General features: G+C 39.1%; 1 protein-coding gene and 1 long non-coding RNA gene across 2 annotated transcripts in view; one reads left to right on the forward strand and one right to left on the reverse strand.

Moving 5' to 3' along the window:
• The window catches only part of PLD5 (phospholipase D family member 5), a 79,687-nt gene extending 76,937 nt beyond the window's left edge, over positions 1 to 2,750 (reverse strand). Inside the window, 1 exon segment of the mRNA XM_032217126.1 lies at positions 2,562 to 2,750. Within this exon segment, the coding sequence (XP_032073017.1) occupies positions 2,562 to 2,750 (189 nt within the window).
• Positions 2,751 to 18,110: 15,360 nt separating this feature from the next.
• The window catches only part of LOC116507662, a 41,570-nt gene continuing 35,245 nt past the window's right edge, over positions 18,111 to 24,435 (forward strand). Inside the window, exon 1 of the long non-coding RNA XR_004255235.1 lies at positions 18,111 to 18,285. This is a non-coding gene — a long non-coding RNA (uncharacterized LOC116507662). The remainder of the gene's footprint in view (positions 18,286 to 24,435) is intronic.

Genomic DNA, 24,435 nt, shown 5'->3' on the forward strand with positions numbered 1-24,435 from the left:
CCACTCCTACTGTCATCAATTACTACCTACATTTCACATGAACTTCTAAAAAATGCATTATATTTACAAGGTATTTATTACTAGGTGGGTTGCATATTCATTGTCCCCATGTATTGGTTCAGATTATTTTTTTTAAAAATTGCACTATTTTGAAATGTTTAAACATTGGAATGATTAAAATGTTTTAAATCTAAATAAAATAAAAAGTTGCTCTAAAGTAGGAGTAGATGACTTAATACACTCCATTTTTTTCTTTATTTCCGTTCTTAATTACACAGCCCCTTGGGCAAATGGCAAGAGTTTATGGAGTTTGTAGTCCAAAATACTTGGAATATACCAAGTTGCCTATGGCTGATAGCAGATTGTCAATTACAAAAGCATCAGTTATAAACTATTGCATGTCGTGAAACAACTTACAGAAAGGTTTGTACATTCTTTGTGAGAGACTATCTATGCTTACAGATTTTTCCCATTCCAGAAATATACATATGTAGAATACTCCTCCAAATAAATAAACAAACTGAGTTATCACTGAACTCAAATGGCCATGACCATTATGCAGACAGAATTACACTCTTAATTTTTTAAAAAAAACCCACAATCACATTAATATCCGAGTTTATGTGTCAGTTTATCCACCTTAATTCACTGCAATATTCTCAGGTCAATAAATTTATTTCAATAAATCATCTTGCCATGGCTCAAGATTAAGTATATTAGGGGTGTGTGTGTGTGTGTGTGTGTGTGTCTGTGTACACATACATATACATACACATAGACACATAATAAATGTGTTTTTAATCAAACCCGATTACAATTACCTAGTTCTTCTTTATGGTTAGGGTTAATAAATATGCTACATTTAGTTAAAACACTGATGCATAAGAGTAACTAATGTATTGTCCAAACTTAAACGTACTGAAGCAAAGTCAGTAGTTTTGCTTTAATCTGCTAATTAGAACCACTGTTGATTCAAGATATATAAAATTGCTATAAGGTTGCTGAGAATATTTCAAGAGTTTCCCACTGTTGATCATTCTGCTGTGATATAAATTACTAAAATACAATCCATATTTGGGCATGGATATCTATTGTAATTTACTGATATTTATTTTTTCCAGATCCCTTTATTAAATAAATAGCGGTATACAATATTGTCAGAATGCAAGGCTTTCACCATTCCAGTTACTGCACCTTTGCCTGTATTTTGGATTACATCACTTGGCACTAGTGATGTTCATGTACTGTAGCTATGTACAAAAGTCAGTGTATTTTTCTACTGTGATTTCTTTCAAGGAACTAACTTGCATAAACAGCCCTTTATTGTTCATACATTGCACATAAGGAACACAGGGACTCTATTTCACCTTCTTTTGAGCAGTACACAGCATCCCTTTAAGCAAGTCTGCTGCATTATAAAACTTAACCATTTCCTTGCCTGCTAACATACATGCAACAAACTTCGCATTAGAGTTAAACTCCCTTTCTTCCTACAAGTACACACTTAACTTAATATCAAAATCAAAATATGCTGTTCCATTATTCATATAACTCATTAATGCCATAAACTACACAAGAACATGACAATCCATTGCTCTAAAACCTCTGAACTACAGGAATATTTCCAAGTACCTTAAACCCAACATTAAATATTCATTGCAGCCAGCCATAGCTTCAATTGTTTCCTGATCCTTAAACCCCTTAGTTAACATTATTCCTGCAGGAATTGACAGCACAATCAAATCTACTTTGCAGAACCTTACATAGCCATGTAAGAAATATATCTAGAAAAAAATATACCTAGAATACAGCATGTCTATACTTCTAAATAAATAAAAAATAAAGGATGCAAATCAAAAATCAGCTATATCTAAATCATCATAACACTGCAGGATGCATTCAGTTGGAGAAGTGTTCTACAACATTCCAGAGTTTCCAGGACCTCTCAGCAATTAGATCCCTTCATCAGACCTAGATGTGAAAACTGGTTTGCAGCAGACAGTGGTTTAAAAGAGAGAGAGAGAGAAGAAGCATAGAATATGAAAACAGAAAAATATTTGCATTTCTGAGAGGACTGAACAATGACCTAACTATTTGGGCATCATACTGGATAAAGTATATTTACATCACATGCAATCCTATATATGTTTATTTGGAAGTAAATCCAGGTGGGACATGCTCCCCAATCAACATACATGGGATTGTAATTTAAATGCTGTCCCCAGATACAATGTTTTTCATTCACTTTAGGTATTGGGAGGTAGGTTTAAGTAGGGGCAACCTGGATTGAGAGGTAGTGTAGATATCAAGTTGGTCTTGTGCCGAGTCGAAGTAAAAAGCTAGTCTCATCCTGACTTCACAGTACGTCTATGAGTCCTGGGTGCGAATTCTCCCTCAGCCCAAAACGCCGCAAGTCGCCAAGAAGTTTCCGTTCCGGCTCACAGCTTTCACACCTGTAAAATGGGTCGATTAACCCGCCTGGCGGGCTTATCGAAAGAAGGATTTTAAAGGAAACGGCGATCAGCCTAGCGTTTCAGGAGAAAGCAAGAAAAGTGGCTTACATGCTCCAATTTGTCTTTCCTTCTCAGCCAGACGCTGGCACTGTAGTCCTGCTGCTTGACGGCGCTGTAGAAGTTGGAGCCCACTCGGGTCAGGCTGGGCGAGGGTTCCCGGGGTCTGCTCTTCAGCCTCATCTGCTCGAAGCCCTCAGGACGGGTCGAGGAGGCGAGCCACTCGCTCCTGCCTTCCATCTTGACATGACAAGGCAAAGTCCACGGCGGACCCAAAGAAGACACCGGCAGGAGGAAAGCCGCGAGGAAAGGCGGCGAGCGTGCGGCTGGGTTTAAGAACAAAGCGCCGACGACGAGGAGGCGCGCGGGGGTGGGTGGGTGGAACACCCGACGGAGGCAAACGCCAGGCAGGCTCGAGGGAAACGGCGCACCCAAGTGCCCGGTGGGGAAAATGAGCCGGAGGGAGCCTCAGCTGGGGCAGGAGCCTCTGGCCCCCGTCGAGCTGCAGTTCGCTGCCAGCGCAGCCCTAACCAGCTCTTTGCGGCACTGGCTGCTGACAGAAGCTCGAGCAAAGGAGGGTAAATCCGAGAGCGGCTACACACATTCTCGGGCGGGCAGGGAAGAAAGGAGGGAGGGGCCGAGGATGGAGGGAGGGAAGGAAGGAGGGAGGGACGCAGGCAGCGGCGGCCACGGGGAGCTGAGGGGCGCGCGCCCCCTCCCATCCCACGGATTCCACCAGCCTGCAGGTTGGTGCAGTGGCGGGGCTGCGTCCTTCGCGTCCGTCCCGCGCCTCCGCTTCTTGCTCCGCGGCTGAGGGGGAAACTTCTGCCGCCGTCGCCATTCGTACCCGCCGAGCAGACATGCCCTTTCGTGGCTCATGCTCGAGCGGGAGGACACGAGAAGGGGCAGCCGGATATCGTTTCAACGAGGTTGGGGCTCGCCACCAGCCGTCGACGGCTAAAGCGTCAACTGGTCTCCATCAAAAGTTGCCAACGCTTGTATATATGCGGGCACACATACACACAACACACCGCTCGGACCCTGGGCGAAAAGTTAAGCAGTGGAGAGCTGGACCGCGGCCCGACGCCGTTGGCGAGCGTAGCCCCGGGAAGATATGCAGGCAGAGCGAATAGCGGTTAAATGGAACGGGACTTTGTTAAGTTGTGGGCCTTGCAAACGGCTCACTTGGCAATCGTCTCCCCCATTCTTGAATCTGCAAGAAAACTCAACGGGCAGGAAATATGCCAACCGCCCCCCGCCGCCGTCCCCTCCTGACTTTACTGCTTCTGTTTCAAGTCACTACCTTCACTGGAATTCTCTGTAAGATCATAAAAGATAAACACGAACCGATGATGCTTACCTTGAGGCTGTCCTTGAACGGTCTCAGCTAAGAGGGGAGTGGGGGAGGAATACTGTAACGTGGTAATAGAGTTAAGGATGATTTAATACTAACTCTGGGCTGGAGATGACAGCAGTGTGGCCTTGCTTTTGCTGAAGTACTTAGGGGGCTCATCAACATCATTGTGTGATCATAGATTTGCCTTGAGATGTCAATAATAGACCCCTTTGCCTTGACAACCTCTACTCTGATGTAAGATGCTGCAGAGTTTGGCCTGTCCCTCCTTACTGAGGGCATCATCTCCATCCACCCCAAGAAAAGATGTGATCAAAGTGTTGCTGTCCGGGTGGCTGGAGGGCTAAGTTTGGATGGGGTGAAGCCAATTTAGGCTTCCTAAGATAGACTGGTTATAGATTTAGAAACCAGAATAACAGAGTTGGAAGGAACCTTGGAAGACTTCTAGTCCAACTCCTTGCTCAATCAGGAGATCCTATACTGTTCCAGACAAGTGGCTGTCCAATCTCTTCTTAAAAATATCGAATGATGGAGTACCCACAACTTCTGATGGCAAGCATTTCCATTGATTGTTTTAACTGTCAGGAAATGTGTCCTTATTTCTAGGTTAGTTCTCTCCTTGATTAGTTTCCATCCATTGCTTCCTGACCTGCCTTCAGGTGCTTGGGAGAATAGATTGATCCCCTCTTCTTTGTGGCAGCCCCTTCAATATTGGAACACTGCTATCATGTCATTCCTGGCCCTTCTTTTTATTAAACTAAATCAAACCAATTGATTCTGGAGGAAGGAAGGAGTTGCAATATCCAGGTTGATCAGGTTCTCCGTCTGCAAGTTTCCTGGACTAGGAGAAATAGGTTGAGACATCTGCATAATTTTCTCTTTTAAGCCAATTGCGACCACACATGCTCTTACGGCATTAATTTGACTACTACAATGAATTATACATAGAGCTGCCTTTCAAAATGATTTTAGAGTTGTAGATGGCTGAAAATGAAGGAGCTCGTATAATAATTGCACAACTTAGTTTGCCCATGTGACACCTCTATTTGGGAACTTCCCTAAGTTTTTGGGTGCATAAAATATTTAATGTTTTGCCACCCCAAATTCAAGGAACAGGAAGTATATTTTGGAAGATTTGAGCTAATCTCTTCCTTTAGATCACTATAGAGATTTGTTCCTCAGAAGTAACCATAGATTTGTCAAGAAATCTTGCCAGATTTTTTTATTGAGTAACTTCTTTAGTAGATTGTGAGAATGCTATAAACACACAATATTTTGATTTCAACAAAGTGTTTGACAAAGTACCCCATGACATGCTGATTAGTTTAAGTGTAAGCATGACAATTAAATGAGCATAGAGTGTGCTTGGAAGTTGAATTGGGTTTTCAAGGTTTGTCAAAAAAATTCAGATCTCTAACTATCTGACAGCAGAAATTTCAAAGTCTCAATGAGGATAAGTTATTTCTTTGCAGAGAATAAATGTTATATGTACACAAAATATCTATCTATTGCAGAATTCAGGAATCAAACCCAGCACACAGATGATACTTGAGTCCTGAACATTTTCCACCAGTGGATTTTTCCCAGCCTGAATCATAGGTGACATATCTTCATCATTTTCATATTTGCACAACAGTTCTGTCTGATTTGGGACTCCATTACTTCCCATCTTGCCAACTTCAACCCTTATATCACCTCACTATTCTTTCCCCTCCCTTACTCCAAATGTGGGAGACTAGAGGGCATTATGTCCCACCTTCCATTTCCATTTGTTCATCAAATTAAGCTGACATTCTTCTCATCTTCAGATTTTCTAACCCTTCCCAGGAGTCTATACTAATAGAGTGGTTTTTTAAAATTTCTTCTTTGCTTGAAATTGAAAGATATTTCACTTTGTACCCCACCCTTTACACAGACACATGCAAAACTTTATTAAAGTCTACTCATCAGATAGGAAAGATGCATCAGGTGGAATATCACAGAGCTTAGCCTTGGGTTCTCTTCTCTTCCATATGTCATTAAAGATTTGGAAATATAAGTGGAAATAAAGCTTGTTAGATTTGCTAATGACACATAAACTGGATGTGATAGATAATAATCTAGGAGATAAAAATGAAAATGATATTGAGAGGCTGAAGAAATAGATGGAACTACTATTGGAATGCAATTAAACAGGAAACTACAACATTTTAAATCAAATGCTTGTCCTTGTTCCTTCTCATATTGGTAGTATGGAGAATACTATACTACTTACTTGGTATTAGCACTTGCAAAAATAATATATTAGGAATACTGTAGCAGCTTATTTGCAAGCTGAATATGGGCCACCAATGTGATGTGAAAAGAAGGAAAATATAATTTCAGGCTTCATCAACAGAAGTATAATTTCCAAATCATGAACAAATTACAGTACATTTAATCAAGAGCAAAGATGACTAAGTGATGATGGATGGAGGGATGGACAGGTGGACAGACAGAGAGACAGAAATCTTCATATTCCTAAAAGAACATTATACAGACAATCAAGACCAATTCTCTCTTGTTCAAGAGTACAGGACACAGAATAATAGGTTCAAGTTATGTGAAATCAAATTCCAACTGAATGCTAGAAAAGAAATTCTTAAGAGCAATTTGAGAATGGAATTACTTACACAGAGAGGGAGCAGCCTCAGGTTCATTGGATGTGTTCAAATGAAGGCACCTTTCTCAGGTATTTTAATTTGGATTCTTGCATTGCTTGATAGGCTAAATGGCCCCTTCCACCTCTATGATTCCAACAAAGAAACACACAAACATGTACAATGTGGAGAAGAAGAAAGATGTTTTATGTTTTATGTATTAATATAATTCTGAGATGGTATATGTGGAATCTTTTCCCTATAAATGTGATAGTCTCAGGTTTGATTACTGTGCTGTCCTGAGAACAATGTCCTGAGAATTTATCAGAACAACATCACTTGATTAGAGACTTGCAGGATAAGAATTGGTGATCATGACAGCAAATCCTGTATTGTGCTGGCAGAAGGAATGGTTGCTCTTTAGCTCAACAATGGGGAAATAGACTAATATGGCTATCTTTTTTAGTGATGAACCTTGTTTTGGAATAGAAATATTAAGACAAATTCTTAATCTGGAAATTTCCCATTGGTCTGAAATAGATCTAGGTTTGTGGGGCTTATGTACATGTAAACCTAACATGAGACTTGGTTCCATGTAATCGGTATAACTGATGGAAAAGAAAAAGCAAATTTTCTGAAGAGTGCAGACAGATCATCTTGTAGTGATGGAAGGGGGCTGAGATACTACAGTAGAATCTGATGGAAGAATCTTGTTCAGGTGTGTTTTTAAGCAAAGTACTAATTTCTAATAATTACTGCTATTATACTTTTAATGAAAGCTAAAATTGACAGGTGACCCATATACCCCATGGCCAATCTCAACCTTGCCTAATAGGCTTCTTATGGCTGAGTTGCAGGGAGTCTATAACAATACTCTATAACAATTCTCCAGAAACAGAGTACCTGTTGCTTCTATTTCTGCCTTATTTCTCATGAGATTTGCAACAGCATTTGCTTCAAGCTAGGCTATCATTTCACTTCCCTTCATCTGATTTCTTCATTCATCTGGGAGTTCCCATCATTAGGAACATGATGAAATTTTGTTAGTATTCCCTCTTGACAGGCTGTTTCTATGGTGAGCTCCTGACAGCAGCCTATCTGCCCCAAGAGACTCTATTGTTGCCAAGGTGAAGAACAGAATGCCAACAATGACCAGAAGGGTTATGCAGAAATGTGGAACAGTAGCAGTAGTAAGGTTGACTGAACAGTAATTCACAAAATGGGTTCATTTGCGAATATATGGCACGTAAATTCTTATAGAAACTGTCCCCATTTTTACATTCAATTTTTCAAAAGAAGTACAACCATACTACACATAAAAAAAAACCTTTGCAACCTGCAGAAAGATGGGCTGAAGAAAGAAATTGCACTATGTGTCATACAGAATGCGGATGACTTGATCTGAAAATTTGTTCCCTATTGAATTTACTAAAAAATTGTATTAGATCTTTAAGGCTAACATCAAAATCATGAAGAATGGGCTCTCTTATACATTTTAATGTATAAGAACTGCTGATTAAATATCTCAACTTACATTGTTTTAATATTCTGTCTCATCTTGAAGATCAAGGGTAATATTAATTTTAAAATTAAAAATGTGTATGTATTTATGTATGTATGTATGTATGTATGTATGTATGTATGTATGTATGTATGTATTGTGTCACAATCCCTGGTCTGCCCAAATATGGGAGGGAGCATACTGCTTCCCTTTTCTGTCTATTGGCTCACTCTGGGAGTCATCCAGGCAGAAAGGCATTTTTTATGTTGCCTTGTTACATTTATGTTGCATTTGTGCTGATAAATAAATAAATAATAAATAAATAAATAAATAAATAAATAAATGTATATGCATATGTATATGTGTATATGTATATAAACCGATGAGCACCAATGTAACTAAAACACAGTTATCACATTTGCATCTCTGATTTTTGAAAAGATCTTGAGTATATACCAAATACATATAAAGAAGATGAAGGAAAAGACTGTCACTTCAGTTAGGAAGTGTATCATAGAAATATAGCAAAGAAAACTGAATGAACCACATAATTATTCAGAAGTAAAGCAAAGTATTGCATTGATTACAATTTTTTGAAAATTACTTTCACAAATAAGGAGATATCTATACCTCAGACAAAAAGACTGAGGTAAAAGATGAGGACAAGAAAGATGGACTTACTTTTTAAAAAATGAGCTCAAGACTCCTAAATATGAAAAAGCCTTTGAAGAGTTAAAAGTTAAAAGGGTCGAATTTCAATTTTCCATTTATTTTGATGTTGATCAATCTAATGAGGATTTGTGCCAGAGTTTGAAGAAGATATGTAACATCTACATTTTTGTCTTTCAAAAAAGTTATTTCCTAAGGAAAGATTCTACAGCACCATAAAGAAAGAGGCTTGCACTGTGAAATGGGAAGTGGGAAGCTTCACAGTTTACTTGTAGGGTCATGAAGTCACTGGATTATCAACTACCACCTATCAGTTGGGTTACCAAAAATGAAAGGCACCAACAGAAAGCTTAACCATACGTATCTTACCATGCACCCATATATCTTTGTAGTCCAGCATCAATCAGGGAAACAGCATCAAGTTGCTGGTTTTCTGTCTAGATAATTGAATTGACCCAGATATTGCAATCTGCAAGACAGAGATTAATGAAGCCAGTAGAAGGAATGGAGAAGATTAAAGGGGAAGAGTGACAATATGTAGCTGACTGACATCCTATCATGAGCTTGCAAAGGTACATATTGCTGATAACATAGGCTGGGAGCAGAAGAGATAACCTACTTTTCTCAAAGACTAAAAAAGGGAGCTATTGTACTGTTCAGAGGGAGGATATTGCTGGGAGACGTGAAGAGAGGTTGGGGAGAAAGAAGGATAATGACCCAAAAGTGATTCTAGCCCTTGTTGGGTAATAAAACCTTCTTGATCCCAATGCAGACTGAGGCAAGATTCCTGAAGCAGAGCTGGGTGGGGTTCAAAAGCCACCAAAGAAGGATGTTGGTGTTTTCCGTGTAGAATCATTTCCTACAAGACCTTCATAATCATTTACAAGTTTGCATCAACTAATGCAAGCTTTTGCAAGATAAGAGCTTCCTTCTTTCTTTCCTTCCTTCCTTCCATTTTAATTTGCTTTTCCAACGGGATCTTCCAAAAAGTTTCAGTCGTACAGCTAAACATAAGGAGGCTCTATTATAGAATGTGATAGAACTCAAAGAAGACCTTTATTTTATTTAACATCTTTGGTCAGCATTCTTTGAAAAGTCAATGAATTCACCGTTGCTAAATATTGCTGCCGGCAGGAACAATTCATCATTTCTGAATGCCTCCAACACCTCTATTCATTACTGATGTTACCAGCATCTTTGTTGCCACCATTCCATACGCCACCAACAATTAATTGGTGCACCAGGTAGTTTTTGCAGCTCACAATTACTTTTAATTTATCAGTTTAACCCTTTCCCCTAAACAAGTTTTACAGGCCTGCTTTACGCTAGCCTTTTTTCTGTACTATAATTACAATGCATAATTCACCGCTAAAGGTGCTACATGCTTTCCTTTCTCATCTAAGTAGGAAGCTATTTGCAATCATCTTTCCAGTTTCTATCAGATATATTTTAAACGCAAGCATGTAGTAGTAGATTATCAGGACTGCCTTCATCAAATAGTTTCCTAAAAATCCTGCTGCTTTAGATTAATTGAAATATATGTATTAGATTCAGGGGTGGGTTCCTACCGGTTCGCACCGGTTCTTGCGATCCGGTTCGTCAGTGAACCCGGAAGTAATTAACTTCCGGGTTCCTAGCTCCTAGCCCCTGTCGCTGGGTGCCTGCAGGGTTTTTCTTTTTAAAAAATGCCTCTCCGGAGAGGAAGCCCTGTCAAAGCGCACCTTTCCCGCCTCGGCGGCTGCAGGGACCACCCCACCGCTTTACCTTCCTCCTCCTCCTCCTCCCCTTCCGCCCGCAGCAGCAGCAATGGCAGCCGAGCCGGGAAAGGAGCGCTTTGGCAGGGCTGTCAAAGCGCACCTTTCCCGCGTCGGCGGCTGCAGGGACCATCTCGCCGCTTTATTTTCTTCCTCCTCCTCCTCTCCTTCCGCCCGCAGCAGCAGCAATGGCAGCCGAGCCGGGAAAGGAGCGCTTTGGCAGGGCTGTCAAAGCGCACCTTTCCCGCCTCGGCGGCTGCAGGGACCACCCCACCGCTTTATTTTCTTCCTCCTCCTCCTCTCCTTCCGCCCGCAGCAGCAGCAATGGCAGCCGAGCCGGGAAAGGAGCACTTTTGCAGGGCTTCCGCCGCGCCCCCAAGGACCGCTGACCTCGCGCTGCCGTTTCTTCTTCTTCCCCGGCCTTCCCAGTTAGCTTGCTTGAAGCTCCGAGGAGGCGGGAGGAGGGTCGCAGGAGTGGAAGTGGGGGGAGGTCTTCCCGGCCGGGAAGAGCTGAGAGGCTGCCGGCCCCTTTCGCAGGAAAGTTAACTTTTCTTGGCGAAATCCTGCCCCCCCCCCCCCGCGTGGGTGAGCTGTCCTCTTCCCGTAAGCCGCCCGGAGTTACCTGTGTGTGAGGTGGGCTGCCCTATGCATTTGCGTGTATGCGCTGGAAAGAGAGTGAAAAAGAGAGGGAGAAATAATTATATTAATTAGATAGATCAGTCTTTCTCCACCTTGGAGACTTGAAAGTGTGTGGACTTCAACTCCCAGAAAGGGAGTTGGGAGAAAGGGAGAAAGGAGGAGAGAATGAAAGGAAGATGGGGGAAAGAAGAAAGAGGTAAGGAGAGGAGGATGGAAAGGAGAGAAAGAGGGGGAGAGAGGGTAGAAAGGGGAAGAGGAAGAGCAGGAGTAGGAGAAAGGTAAGGGAAGAAGGAAGGGGAAGGAGAGGAAGAAGGAGGAAAGTAGAGAAGGGAGGGAGAAAAGAAAGGGAAAATAAGGTGGTGTTATAACAGGAGGAAGGGATGGTAAACAAAGCAACCCAAACTGTATATTATAACCTATTAAATGAAATAATAAATGTATAAGAATGATAAATGTTAAAACACTTGTAACCAAACGACATGCTATATGTGATGATGGGTTTTTTTCTTTTTGTTTTGTTTTGTTTTTATTGTTGTGGGCATGTGTCGTCTGTAACAAAAAAAATTAAAAAAAATATTTTTATAAAAAGGTGGAGAAACACTGAGATAGATGATAATGAGGGAGGGAGAGGGAGAGAGAGAGAGAGACCATAACTAGATAGACAGATAGGCAGGCAGATAGACGGATGGATAGAGAGAAAGAGAGAGAGATAGGTAGGCAAGCAGATAGATGGATGGAGAAAGAGAGGGGGAAAGAGGGAGAGGGATACCATAACTAGATAGGCAGGCAGTTAGACAGATGGATGGATGGATAGAGAGAGAGAGGATGTATATAATTAAGGTGACCAGACGTCCCTAGCGAGGTCGCGGGCTGGCAGTAACTGCCGCGGCCTAGCTCCCCCCCCCTCCGGTCAATGGTGTCCCTCTTTATCAATCTGAAAATCTGGTCACCTTACTTGTTTAGGTAATTCTGAGGTGGTTGATGGTTCTGTGAGTGCCTGTCCTTTATAATTTTCCACATTGCCTTGATGGTTTTTATTCCAGTGACTTTGTCTTTCCTGTTCTTAGGCTTAGGAAAAAAAAAACTGGTTTCATTGGCAGTCTTTTTTTGGGGGGGGGGGGGATTTTTATTTTTTTGGTGTTTTCCTAGCACTGTCATAGTTTGTGGGTGTGGGTGGGTGTGTAATGTCCCACAGTTATCTATGCATTAATAATGATCTAGTAATATTAATAATATCTAGTAATTAGTAATATCTAGTAATAACATCGTCTTGGACACTCCCATCCGGTCACATGGGCGGCAAGCCACTCCCATCCGGTCACATGGGTGGCAAGCCACTCCCATCCGGTCACATGGGCGGCAAGCCACTCCCATCCGGTCACATGGGCGGCAAGCCACTCCCACAAAGGAGGCCACGCCCACAGAGGTGGTTCGAACAATTTTTGAAACCCACCCCTGATTAGATTTATTCATTTGTAGTTTCTACCCACATAGGGAAACATGGCATTAAACAGAACAGAATGTTATCTATTGCTGTGTTCAATAACAATAGTTGAAAAATGAACATTCTTAAGGATACATATATTTTTTTCTTCTTTCCTGCATTTCATATGATACTTTGCACTGAGTGCCAAGAACTTACTACTCTCTACAATGCATATAACACATTGCAAATATTTAAGAAAGAAATAAGAATTCTTCCCCTATTTGTTATTGTTAATGCTTTTGCAGTGTCATAGAATAGAAACTGCATATTAGAACATAATGTAAGCAGTTCAAGTACCAGTTCTCACAGTAGCCAGCCAATTGTATTACAATTATTTTTTGTTTAATGAGTCCTTCATTATGAGAAATGGTTTGTTTCTCTAAGCTCTTAGGGAACTCCATTACTAAGTTAGAATCTGAGCCAAGATTTCCTGTACCAAAATCTAACACCTTTTAATGCTTTTCTTTTTAGCCCAAAGGCTAAAAGTCTATTGATACTAGGAAGAACTATTCTAGACCCAATTTAAGGTAGAACTCGAGAGAAACCAGGCCTCCTGCTTCAGAGATAAATCATCTCATAAGCAAAACATAATTCTTAAAAAAAACACAGGGAAAAATAGCAAGCATTTCTTTTGTTGGTTTTGTTGTTATAATCGCAGACAAAAACAACCAATGTTGGAGAAACTAAACATATACTGCTGCTGAGATACTGTCTTAAAAGAATTTTCCATTGAAGGTTATAAAGAATCTAATAATATAGCAGATGTTATGAGCCTTGGTGACACAGTGGTTAGAGTGCAGTACTGCAGGCTACTTCTGCTGGCTGCTGGCTGCCTGCAATTTGGCAGTTCAAATCCCACCAGGCTCAAGGCTGACTCAGCCTTCCATCCTTCTGAGATGGGTAAAATGAGGACCAGAATTGTTGAGGGCAATAGGCTGACTCTGTAAACAGCTTAGAGAGGGCTGCAAACACACTGTAAAGTGGTATATAAGTGCTATTGCTATTGCACAGATATCCTAACATCCTATTAAACATAATACTGAGCTTGTTTAAATAAAATAAACAGAGAAGCAATACAGATCTTGAAAAGCACACAGAAAATAAAAATAACTTTCATGAAATGCTAGATCTTTAGAACCAGAAATTCCTTTTTGGTTTAATGTTGTCTTGTACTTAGTTTTGAGGGTTCTGAAAATTGCAAACTTAAATATAAAGATGAAGGGGCCTCTCTTTTCCTCTTTCTTCCTTGGTTCCATTCCACTTAAAGTTCTTCCTGATTTCAACTCAACAATTTTTTATTTAGACAAAGAGGGGCTGTCTCCACAAGTCACATTCAGAGGTACTTCTGCTCAGTGGACCATAGTGACAAATTTCACATTGCACTTTAAGCCATTAAGATAGGATGCATCACATACATCAAAGATAGTTTATGTGATTATAAAGAGCCACTCAACTATAATTGTATCCATTACTGCATCATTCTGTAACAAAGCTTCATTGCATCTTTTGCTATGACTGTAATCCAGGAATATTAAAGTAATCAATCAAAATTTGTTTGGTACATATAGTAGGCCTTGCCACATGCAAGAACATTTGCTTTTGTGCTCATTAGTAATTCATTCAAACCAGAAGCCAAATGCCAAACTTCTTAGAAGGGCTGATTATTATGCTTGATAAAAAAGTATAAACCTAACAGATTTTGTTTCCATGAGTCATTAATATTAGAATCATTAATAATGCTTGCTCTACTGCCATTTTTTCTACAATAATGAGAGATGTTGGGAAATGGTAGTCTCCTGCTTGATCAGGGGATTGGAATAAAAAACCTCCAAAATCCCTTCCAATTCTGTTATTCTGTTAAAATGCTCATATATGTCCAAGCATGTTTGTATCTTTCTACAGTGTATGTTAGGGAGGTGGTGGCTCAGTGGCTAAGATGCTGACTTTGTCAATCAGAAAGGTTCGGCAGTTGGAATCCCTAGCACCGCGTAATAGAGTGAGCTGTCCCAGCTTCTGCCAACCTAGTAATTTGAAAGCATGTAAAAATGCAAGTAGAAAAATATGGACCACTTTGGTGGGAAGGTAACAGTGTTCCGTGCACCTTCGGCCACATGACCACGGAGATGTCTTCAGACGTCGCTGGTTCTTTGGCTTTGAAATGGAGATGAGCACCACCCCCTAGAGTCGGGAATGATTAGCACATATGTGCGAGGGAAACCTTTACCTTTACCTTTACAGTGTATGTATGTTCTTGAGCAGCTGTATTCTGTCAAATGACATTTTTCTAAAAATAATTTTCCTCAGTCTGATTCTCTCTAAAAGCACCAATATTTCTAGATTTGGAATTATAGTAATTCAACAGAAGTCTGGTAAACAACAAATAAACATATCTGAAAAGCACCAGACTGGACAAGGCTATTTTAAAGAAATTTGTTTAAGAAGTTGTACTCCATGTACCTCTTAAGCATTTTAAAACTTTTTGAAAAAAAAGATTGGATTCTGACAAATTGACTTTTACTATAATTTCATTGGAATAAATGAAATTGAAATCATACCTAACTCCACTGATTTCAGCCAGAAAAAAATCAGAACTCTGTAGCTTATGAAAGGAAGACATAACAATAGTAAGACAGTAAAATCTATTTCTTGTTGTTTCACGCCAGTATTAATTGATTTGTTCAATTCAAAGCAATTGGCAGAACACAGAAAAGAGCATCCAGCCATTATCTTTGCTTTCTTCTGTGTTGATGCCTTTCTACAGCATTCAATCCCATTCTTCTCCCTGTAGTCCACAAAAAGCCTGGTCATATGTTTGTGGGAAAGGCTAAACCAGATGTGTCCAACCCACTGCCCATCAGCCGCATGCAGCCCTGGTTAGCTAATAATGGAGCCCCCAAAATATCAGTGTGGTACCCCTAAATGATTTCTGGGTGTGTTTGTCTACTTCTATACATGAATCTTCTTTTGGGGTTAGCTCTTTTTTACCCCTTCTACTGATTAAGTTTCCATCTTTTAGTCATCCAGTATTCATGATGGCAAATACCTGGATTTCTATGTTTGTTCCATTACAACTTTCACTTCTCTTTCCATTCAAAACAAAAAAAACACCTTTGTCCACATTAACAAGAGAACTTTGAGATGAAACTTTTATTGTGCAATAGCTAATGCCTGATTGTCTAACTTCTGTAAACATCTGAAGTATTCATGCCATTTTTTCCTATCATATTTCTTACTGCAGAAGACCCATTAACAAGAGCAAAACTGATCTTCTAGTGCACTTGTTTGCATAGGTGAAGAAAGAAAAACACCTGATGGGGGCATATTTTTACAGTAGAAAATATCTATATGGTTGCTTCTGTTTCTATCACCATTTCTTTTTCTCAGTTTCTTAAAAATGGATGCAATTCTAAAGTTTCATTAACATCAAAACCATCTATGGTAGGAGTTTCTTTGTAATGGTGAGTTAAATATCTGTAGGAGAAGGAGTGTCAAAGCATGGGGATGACATCAAAAGAGGAATCAGCCTAGAGTCTTTATGCTATCACAAATGGACTAAGTCCATCCCCTCTTGAATTCTGTTAACCCTTATCTAGTGCCAAAATAGTGTTCACCATTAGGTGACTAGATTCCTGTGCATTGGCATCAGCAATAAATCACTTTAATTTGATTTTAATGTGTAGTCCGATCTTTCAGACCTGACAATATCACCCCAAATATAATGAGCTTCAATTTGAATTTAAGTGTGCATAGTTCTTCAGTAGAAATAATAAAATGTGAAATTAGCTCTTTTAGCATATAGGAAATGCAATCCTATTAACTCTTACCCATTTAACTTTATATTTTATTTTCCATGCTCAACCATTCTCTGGTTGATTGTTTAATACCCATGCCTGGTTTCTTGCTATTGATTTTTCTATTGTAAAGAATACACAAAGGATATAGAGAAATCACACATAGTCCCTTATTTTATCTTTGTGTCCAAAGTGAAATTGTTAGTTAGAGTAAATGTCCTTGAGTTAAATTGAATGATTTATAATATTTCATCATATATATATATATATATATATATATATATATATATATATATATATATATATATATATATATATATATGTTATATTTATGCTGATAAATAAATAAAGGCATAAATATAACAAATGTAACGAAAAAAGGCAACAGTAAAAAATATTGGGTTTCTGTCTGGATGGTCTCTTGTGACGAGCCTAATGACAGAGAGTGGAAGTGTGACCTTCCTCCCATACTTGGGCATACAAGGGGTTGTGACTTTAAGTATGTGTGTATATATATATATATATATATATATATATATATATATATATATATATATATATATATATATATATATATACACACACACACACACACACATATATATATATATATGTAGGTCTCTAGTTGTTCGGGTTTTCTCCCGCGTAGAATTGGAGATGTCTTGGCGACGTTTCGACGAAGTCACATTCGTCATCTTCAGGCTGCTGCTGACTACTTCAGGTTTGGTGTTTCCACCTCCTGGAAACACCAAACCTGAAGTAGTCAGCAGCAGCCTGAAGATGACGAATGTGACTTCGTCGAAACGTTGCCAAGACATCTCCAATTCTACGCGGGAGAAAACCCGAACAACTAGAGACCTACATACTAACACCCGCGAAAACCTCAGAAAACACACACACACACACACACACACACACACACACACACACACACACACACACACACACACACACACACATACATATATATATATATATATATATATATATATATATATATATATATATATATATATATAACAAAAGATCCAAAGTTGATGATGGCCAAATTCCACTTTTTGGATTCACTTTATGTAGAATTTGCTCATTATATAAATCAGGAAAATGGCAGATGATATAAGTACAGAAAGGAAACAAGGAAATGAACCTCTATTATTTCTTCAGTATTGACTTTGCTTAATTAACTTGCTCCTCATTTTTACATAATAGTAAATAACTGGATTTTTTAAAATCTTCTAATTAAATGATATGCTTTTATCCTTCTTGAACTCAATCGACTTAGTTTTTAGCAATTAAAATGGTACTAAAACATTAAAGAATCTTTTTTTAAAAGGAATTGGAAGACTTTGTGTATAGAGTCGTCCCTCATCATCTTTTATTTCATTATTATTGTTTTTTTAAATAAAATTTTATTTAAATAAACAGTTCCTCATAAGACATTTTTCCTCATCCAAATGAAAATAAAAGCAAGATTTATACTAATGAAAAAACCCAGGACAGTATATGTGGAATTTCTTGCAGATTCCAGCAGGGAACTCAATTGTCCCATTTCAAGTTTCAAACTCTCACACATTCCCTTGCTAGGTGAAAATAGCAATTTAACTCAAGGCCCAGTAGATAATAGCAGATTTTTTAAAAAAGGAATGTAATTCAAACAGAATCTCTGGGAAAAGAAAGCTTTGCTGGATAGTTTCAATTTCAGTAGAAACACACAGAAGTCAAATCCAGTTCAGAGAACCAAGTTATGTTTGCCAGTCAGTCCAAAGGTCAAAGTTCAGGAATCATGAGTACAGGGGCAGGAGCAACACAACAGAGCAGGAAATCTGACAGTTTCCAATGGAGAAATCTGAATAAGGATTGCCTCTTAAATCAGGCTGTAACCAGGTGTCTTTACTTAAGAGCTACTGTATTTTTCAGACTGTAAGACTCACCGGAGTATAAGACGCACCATGATTTTGAAGAGGTAAATATATTTAAAAAAATGGTTTTGCATTCTGCAGGCCTCCCAAACCCTCTGTGCGCCTCGTTTTTTGCAAAAAAAGAAAGTCATGCAGAGGCTTTGGGAGGCTTGTAGAGTGTTCCTGGGGGGGTGGGGGTAGGGGGCAAAAATGAGCAAAAAAAAAAAACAGTCCAGGAGCACTTTGCAAGCCTCCCAAACCCTCTGCATGTCCATTTTTGCAAAAGGGGTGGGGTTTTGATAGGCAAAAAATGCTGTATTCAATGTATAAGATGCACCCAGATTTTCACTCTCTTTTTGGGGGGGGAAGGTGCATCTTATACTCTGAAAAATACGATACTTTCTTGTTTGGCAAGGAGCCTTATTGAGCATCTTTGCTCTGCTCTTTGCTCTACTCTCCTAGGGCTTGGAGGCCATATATAATCATCTGACAACTCCAGATATTCCATTGGTGTCCATATTTGATTAGACTCAGATCATTCCTGGCTTGGTGTCTCCTGAGGCCAACAATCTACAGTTCAGCCAGAGCATCTTCAGAGTCATAGTCTGAATCTTGGGCCATGACACCAATTAACACTAAATGCTGTCCTCTCAATACTGGAATAATCATCTTTCATACAGTATCTATATAATATTTGGGGCATACTTGAAAATTGATGAATGGTTGTAATAAGGAAAGGTTTACAAGAAATTTCAGTAGACACTGCACTGATCTACTACACTTCCAGTATGTGATCTAGTTTCAAACCATGACTCATTGCTGTACAATAGAGAAACAGGCATTTGTGCTAATGTAAAGGAATTTTCAGCCTTTTGATAAAGGAGGGCACATTTGGCATTCTCAGAGTAGGAGCAATTAGTGATTAGAATGGTTGAATTAGTATATACATCAATGATAAGCCAGGATACTTGCAGAATCCTTGTCTATAGCTTTGCATAAGCTCATTAGAATTTATTTGGCAGTGGTTCCAGCCATATACATCTCTATAATGCCTATCAGTGTGCCTGCAAATTCCACTCTTGTCAAGCTCTTAGTCTCACCTGAATTTTAAAAAGTTTTTTGTTAATGAAAAAATGGAAGCTGGCGTGCTGCAAATTAAGCTTCTGGCTCCTCTTGTTTTCTAAATGCCTCTTAGAAAATAAGTGTCTAATGTTTTTAGGAAATGTGCTGATGTTTCCAGGAGGAAAAAAGACAATGGTAAGAAAAGGTTGTATGAAACATACTGTGAGGCTTGTTAGATTGACTGCTAATACATTTGAAAATGTCTGTGATGTATTTGTTAAGGTATTAGACTACAATAGCAAATATGTTCTGTAGCATAAAAATGCTGTTTGTGATGGGTCTTTTTTTTTATAAGAATTTTTTTTTATTTTTTGTTACATAGACAACATAATCACATAACAATAGAAAAAGAAAGGCAGAGGGGAAAAAAACCCACACACAAAAAAAGAAAACAAAACCCATCATCCCATACAGTATGTCATTTGATTACAGGTGTTTTAACCTTTATCATTCTTATACATTCGTTGTTTCATTTAATAGATTTTGATTTCGTATCGTTTCTTACTCCCCTGCCTGTAGCAATCCAGCCCTACTACGTATCCCTCCATACACACACCCTGTATCTCTCTGTTATATATTTAATAGACACCACAATAACCTAGGGTTAAAAGAAAAAAGAAAAAAAATGCTGTTTGTGATGGGTCTTAATACAGAGTGACGCACCTGGGAATCATTCCCCTAAATATAATATGCTTTATTTCTTTAATGAAAAATCAGAGTGTATCAGATATGTCTTAAACCATTCTAAAATTTGCTCCATTCTATTGTTTTATCATTACCCATTTAATCCAAAAAGAACTTCAGAAAAACTGAAAAAGCTTCTTAGAGAAGTGAAACATTTAAAAAAAATAAAAAACAAATCCAGTTGCCTTTTTGAAAAAGCAACTTTGGGATAACCATGTTCTGGATGATTGAGAATCTTCATATATATGCAAAAGACATTAACTTACATAATTGAGTTATTCTAATCATCCTTTATTATTCTAAAATGTTTATTTTAAAAACATAGTAAAAAATAAATTTATTTACTATGTTTTTAAAATAAACATTTTAGAATAATAAAGGATGATTAGAATAACTCAATTATGTAAGTTAATGTCTTTTGCATTAACTTCCTGTAATTCTTGAAGTTCTTAGAAAACCCTGATTGTTAAAATAACATAACTCAATTTCATCTATTTTGCCTGATTCCACTTTGTCAAGACTACAAATTTTCCTAAAATGCTTATTTTCTCCTTCTTGGAAATCATACTTATTTTGTTATCCAACAGCGATTAGGACGGGTCTCTCTTTAGTAACAAATGTCTGCAGTGGTACTTCTCATACTATTGTTGCAAAAGATGCTAGTGAGGTTTTTAATTAAACTAAAACCTAGTCATGCCACTGTATAAACAAGACAAGATTAGAAACAGGCAGGGCTTGTGCTGAACTGATTTGAAACTGTTGGAGTCAGGGGTAAGGAAGCATCCACAAAATAAGGTGTGTTAGAAGTTCAGTTAGAAATTGAGATCAGTAAGGGGTGCAAAGTACAGATGATGAGACAAATGATCTGGACCTCTTTCAGTCAGGTTTCAGGCCTGGATATGGAATGGAAATGCCATTGTTCACATGCTTAGAGCCAAGGTGGCGCAGTGGTTAAATGCAGCACTGCAGGCTACTGCTAGATCAGCAGGTCAGCGGTTCAAATCTCACCGGCTCAGGGTTGACTCAGCCTTCCATCCTTCCGAGGTGGGTAAAATGAGGACCCAGATTGTTGGGGGCAATATGCTGACTCTCTGTAAACCGCTTAGAGAGGCCTGAAAGGCCTATGAAGCGGTATATAAGTCTACTGCTATTGCTATTATTGCTATTGCTATTAGATGATCTCTGGTAGAAACAGAATGGTGATAGTGCTCTTTTTGATTGTCAAAGGCCTTGGTAGCTTTCAATACCATTGACCATGGTTGCAGGTCATGGGCATAGTTTTGTGTTGGTTCACTTCCTTCCTCTGGGGCCAATTCCAATTGGTGTTGATAAAGAGCAAGAGGACCAGCCTGTGGCTCCTGCTTTATGGGATACGTCAGGGTTACGTGTTCTCTTTGCTTCTTTTTGAAATCCACAAGAAGGTGCTGGGTGACAGCATCCATCTCCATGGGATGAGTTATCACCAATATGCTAACAATACCTAGTTGTATATTTCTGTCCTTGGTATCTTTTTCATGGTGCATGAATTCCATGACAACCTAGATAGGGAACAACAGGTTCAACAAACTCTGGTAAGATGAAATGGCCATGGGTAGGATGTCCTTTGTGTCCAGGAGCTTACCATGCTTAGGGATGGTGTTGTACTGCCCCAGATGGACGAAGTGCATGATCTGGAGGTCCTCCTGGACCTATGACCCCCTGGAGGAGCAGATAGCAGTCATGGCTATGAGGACTTTTGCTGAACATTATGTTGGGAGCCAATTATGCCCTTTCCTTCATCAAGAAGCACTTCTTTCAGACACTCAAGCATTGTTATCTCCCTTATCAACTACTGCAATTATTATCCAGAAGCTGCAGTTAGTTCAGAATGCAATGCATGAGCATTTCTGGGCATCCCTTGGATTGTTCATGTAACATTTCTGCCGCACAAACTGCATTGGGCGCCAATTTACTTCCAGGTTCAATTCAAGGTATTATTACCTTTAAAGCCTTTCAAGATATGGAACCAAGTTACCTGAGAAATTATCTTGTCCCAATTACATCAATTTGTCCCACCCAGTAAGGTAGGGAGGGCATGCTGCAGATGGATAGGTTAAGGAATTTTGACTTCTGAGATCTAGGAAGAGTATCTTCTCTGCCCCTGACCCTGTTGTTTATAACATCTCAAAAGGTGAAATTAGTCCCCATTCTTCTGACCTTCAGAAAAACATTAGGAGCTGGCTCTGCCAATTAGGATGGTGGTCTAAGAATGATATATGCCAGCGATGGCAAACCTGCCATAAGGGGGGAGCACAGGGGGAGGGTCATGCATGGGCATGCTGCACCCATAATGCAAGATGTGACCCCCCCCCAGTGTGCACGCATGCATGAGAGATGCTCCCCCCCATTTTTTGCATGCTTTCCCCTCTCCCCAGGCTCCAGAGGCTTTATAGGAGCCTGGGGAGGGTGAGAACCTCCAGAGACTTCAGGGACCTTCAGGAGGCTTCTCTGAAGCCTCCAGAGGGCTTAAACCGGCCCTATGAGCAAACTGGAAGTGACTTCCAGTTTGCTTGTAGGGCCGCTTTATGCACTCCGGAGTCTTCATGGACCTTCAGGAGGCCATAGTTATCATAAGCATTGTCATCAGGATAGGAAGAAAGTACTGATAAGATATGCCTCAGTGAGAGATATGGATCCTTGGTAACTAAAGTAGTTGTCTACATAGACTTGTTTAAATATTGTGGTTCAGCTTTCATTATCTTCCAAACTAACACTAGTTATTACCTCTGACCAGCTTACCATTTTTCCAAAATCTCTTTGTTTACTCAGTCTAAATTACAACATGAACTAAAACCTTCCAGATGCATGCAAACAAAAATATAATTTCAGTACTTAATAACTTGATTGAGAATGTAATCTATGGGTACATAGCATTAACCTTGGAACTAGAACAACTGAATGGCAATGGGCTAAAAAATATTTGTTAAATCTATTTGTTACAAGCTTTTTAAAAACTCCTTTGACTTTGTGTTCTTAATAATTCACTAAGAACTACCTCTACTTATTATTGCTTTGAATCTTGCGTTTGAATGGGTGGTAGGAAAAGTACTCTATCATGAATAAAAAATTAAAGTTATAAATTAATGAAATTCAATTCCATTATAAATTTCTATGTGAAACACATATTCTAAAAATATTTTCTTCCTCTTAATATAAGTCAGAAATATGGAGCGACTGGGAAGACGGAGCTTGACATCGCTACGACATGACATACAATCTTGGGACTCCAGGATTGCTGTTGATATCTCTGTTGCTAGATGATCCTTTTGGATCTAAACCGTTCTGAAGGAACGGTGATAGAGAAGGGCATGTCCTGCTGATTTCAGAGGCATCGCAAAGCCTCTGATTGATCCAGAGAAAGTTCTTTTTGCTGGCTACAAACGAAGCAGCCAAAATGGCTGCAGAAGGTTGGGACAAGCCCCTGAAACGGAAGCAGAATAGGAGAGTATGTCAAAATGGTGAGAAAAATCTTTATTATTAGAAAAGAGAAAACCCAAAAGACTAAGAGTTAAAATAAAATTGAAGACAGAAGGAAGCAAGCGGCAAATTAAACCTGGTTTAAAACTATTGTGTTATCTTTTCCACTTTAATTTTGTTTGTTTTCTATGGATGGACTTTTTACAAATGCCTCTACTTTTAAACTGGACTGATCTTTTTTTTCCCCTTCTTCCTCTATACTTTTCCCATTTTTTGTATTCATGGATTAAAAGCCTCTTTCCTGGCAAGGCTCGGCTGGATCGTATTCTTTAAACAATTTTTTTTCTCTTCCAGAGTTTGGAGCTTAGAAAAGAGAGGCAAAAACAGAGGGAAAAGATGTAACACTGTCATCTAGAGGTTAGAGGCCTGGCAACATCTGATATTACAAAGCTATTGTTTAAACCTAGCAAAAGCCTTGGATGTTTTAGTGGCAGTGTTTATAATTTGGAAAAATGGCAGAATATGAAGAAGAAAAGGAACTAACATTGAAAAAAAATGTTAGAAGTTCAAAAAGTCTTAATAATCACAGAGAGAATTGAAAAAAGACTTTTAATTGTAGATCAAAGTACAGAAAGTATGGAGGGAAGAGTTGAGAATACTTATAAAACAACGATGAAATTTGAGGACAGAGTTCAAAAAATCACAGAGACATATGAAAGTGATAATAAAATTGTTGACACTGACAGCAAATTGAGTGCGGAGGGAAATGATAAGTGCAAAATACGGAAAGGAGAGATCGATGAGCTGGAACTCTATCTCAGATGTCAAAACATAGATGAAGAAAGGGGAGAAAATTTGGCAGAAACAATGAGAGTAATTTCGGTAAAAGTACCAGTAATAACAAAAGTCAAGCTGATGAAAGGAACAGATGGTGGGTTTCGAATTCTTATAAG

Source organism: Thamnophis elegans, chromosome 4 (assembly GCF_009769535.1).
Source record: "Thamnophis elegans isolate rThaEle1 chromosome 4, rThaEle1.pri, whole genome shotgun sequence".
Lineage (NCBI taxonomy): Eukaryota > Metazoa > Chordata > Lepidosauria > Squamata > Colubridae > Thamnophis > Thamnophis elegans.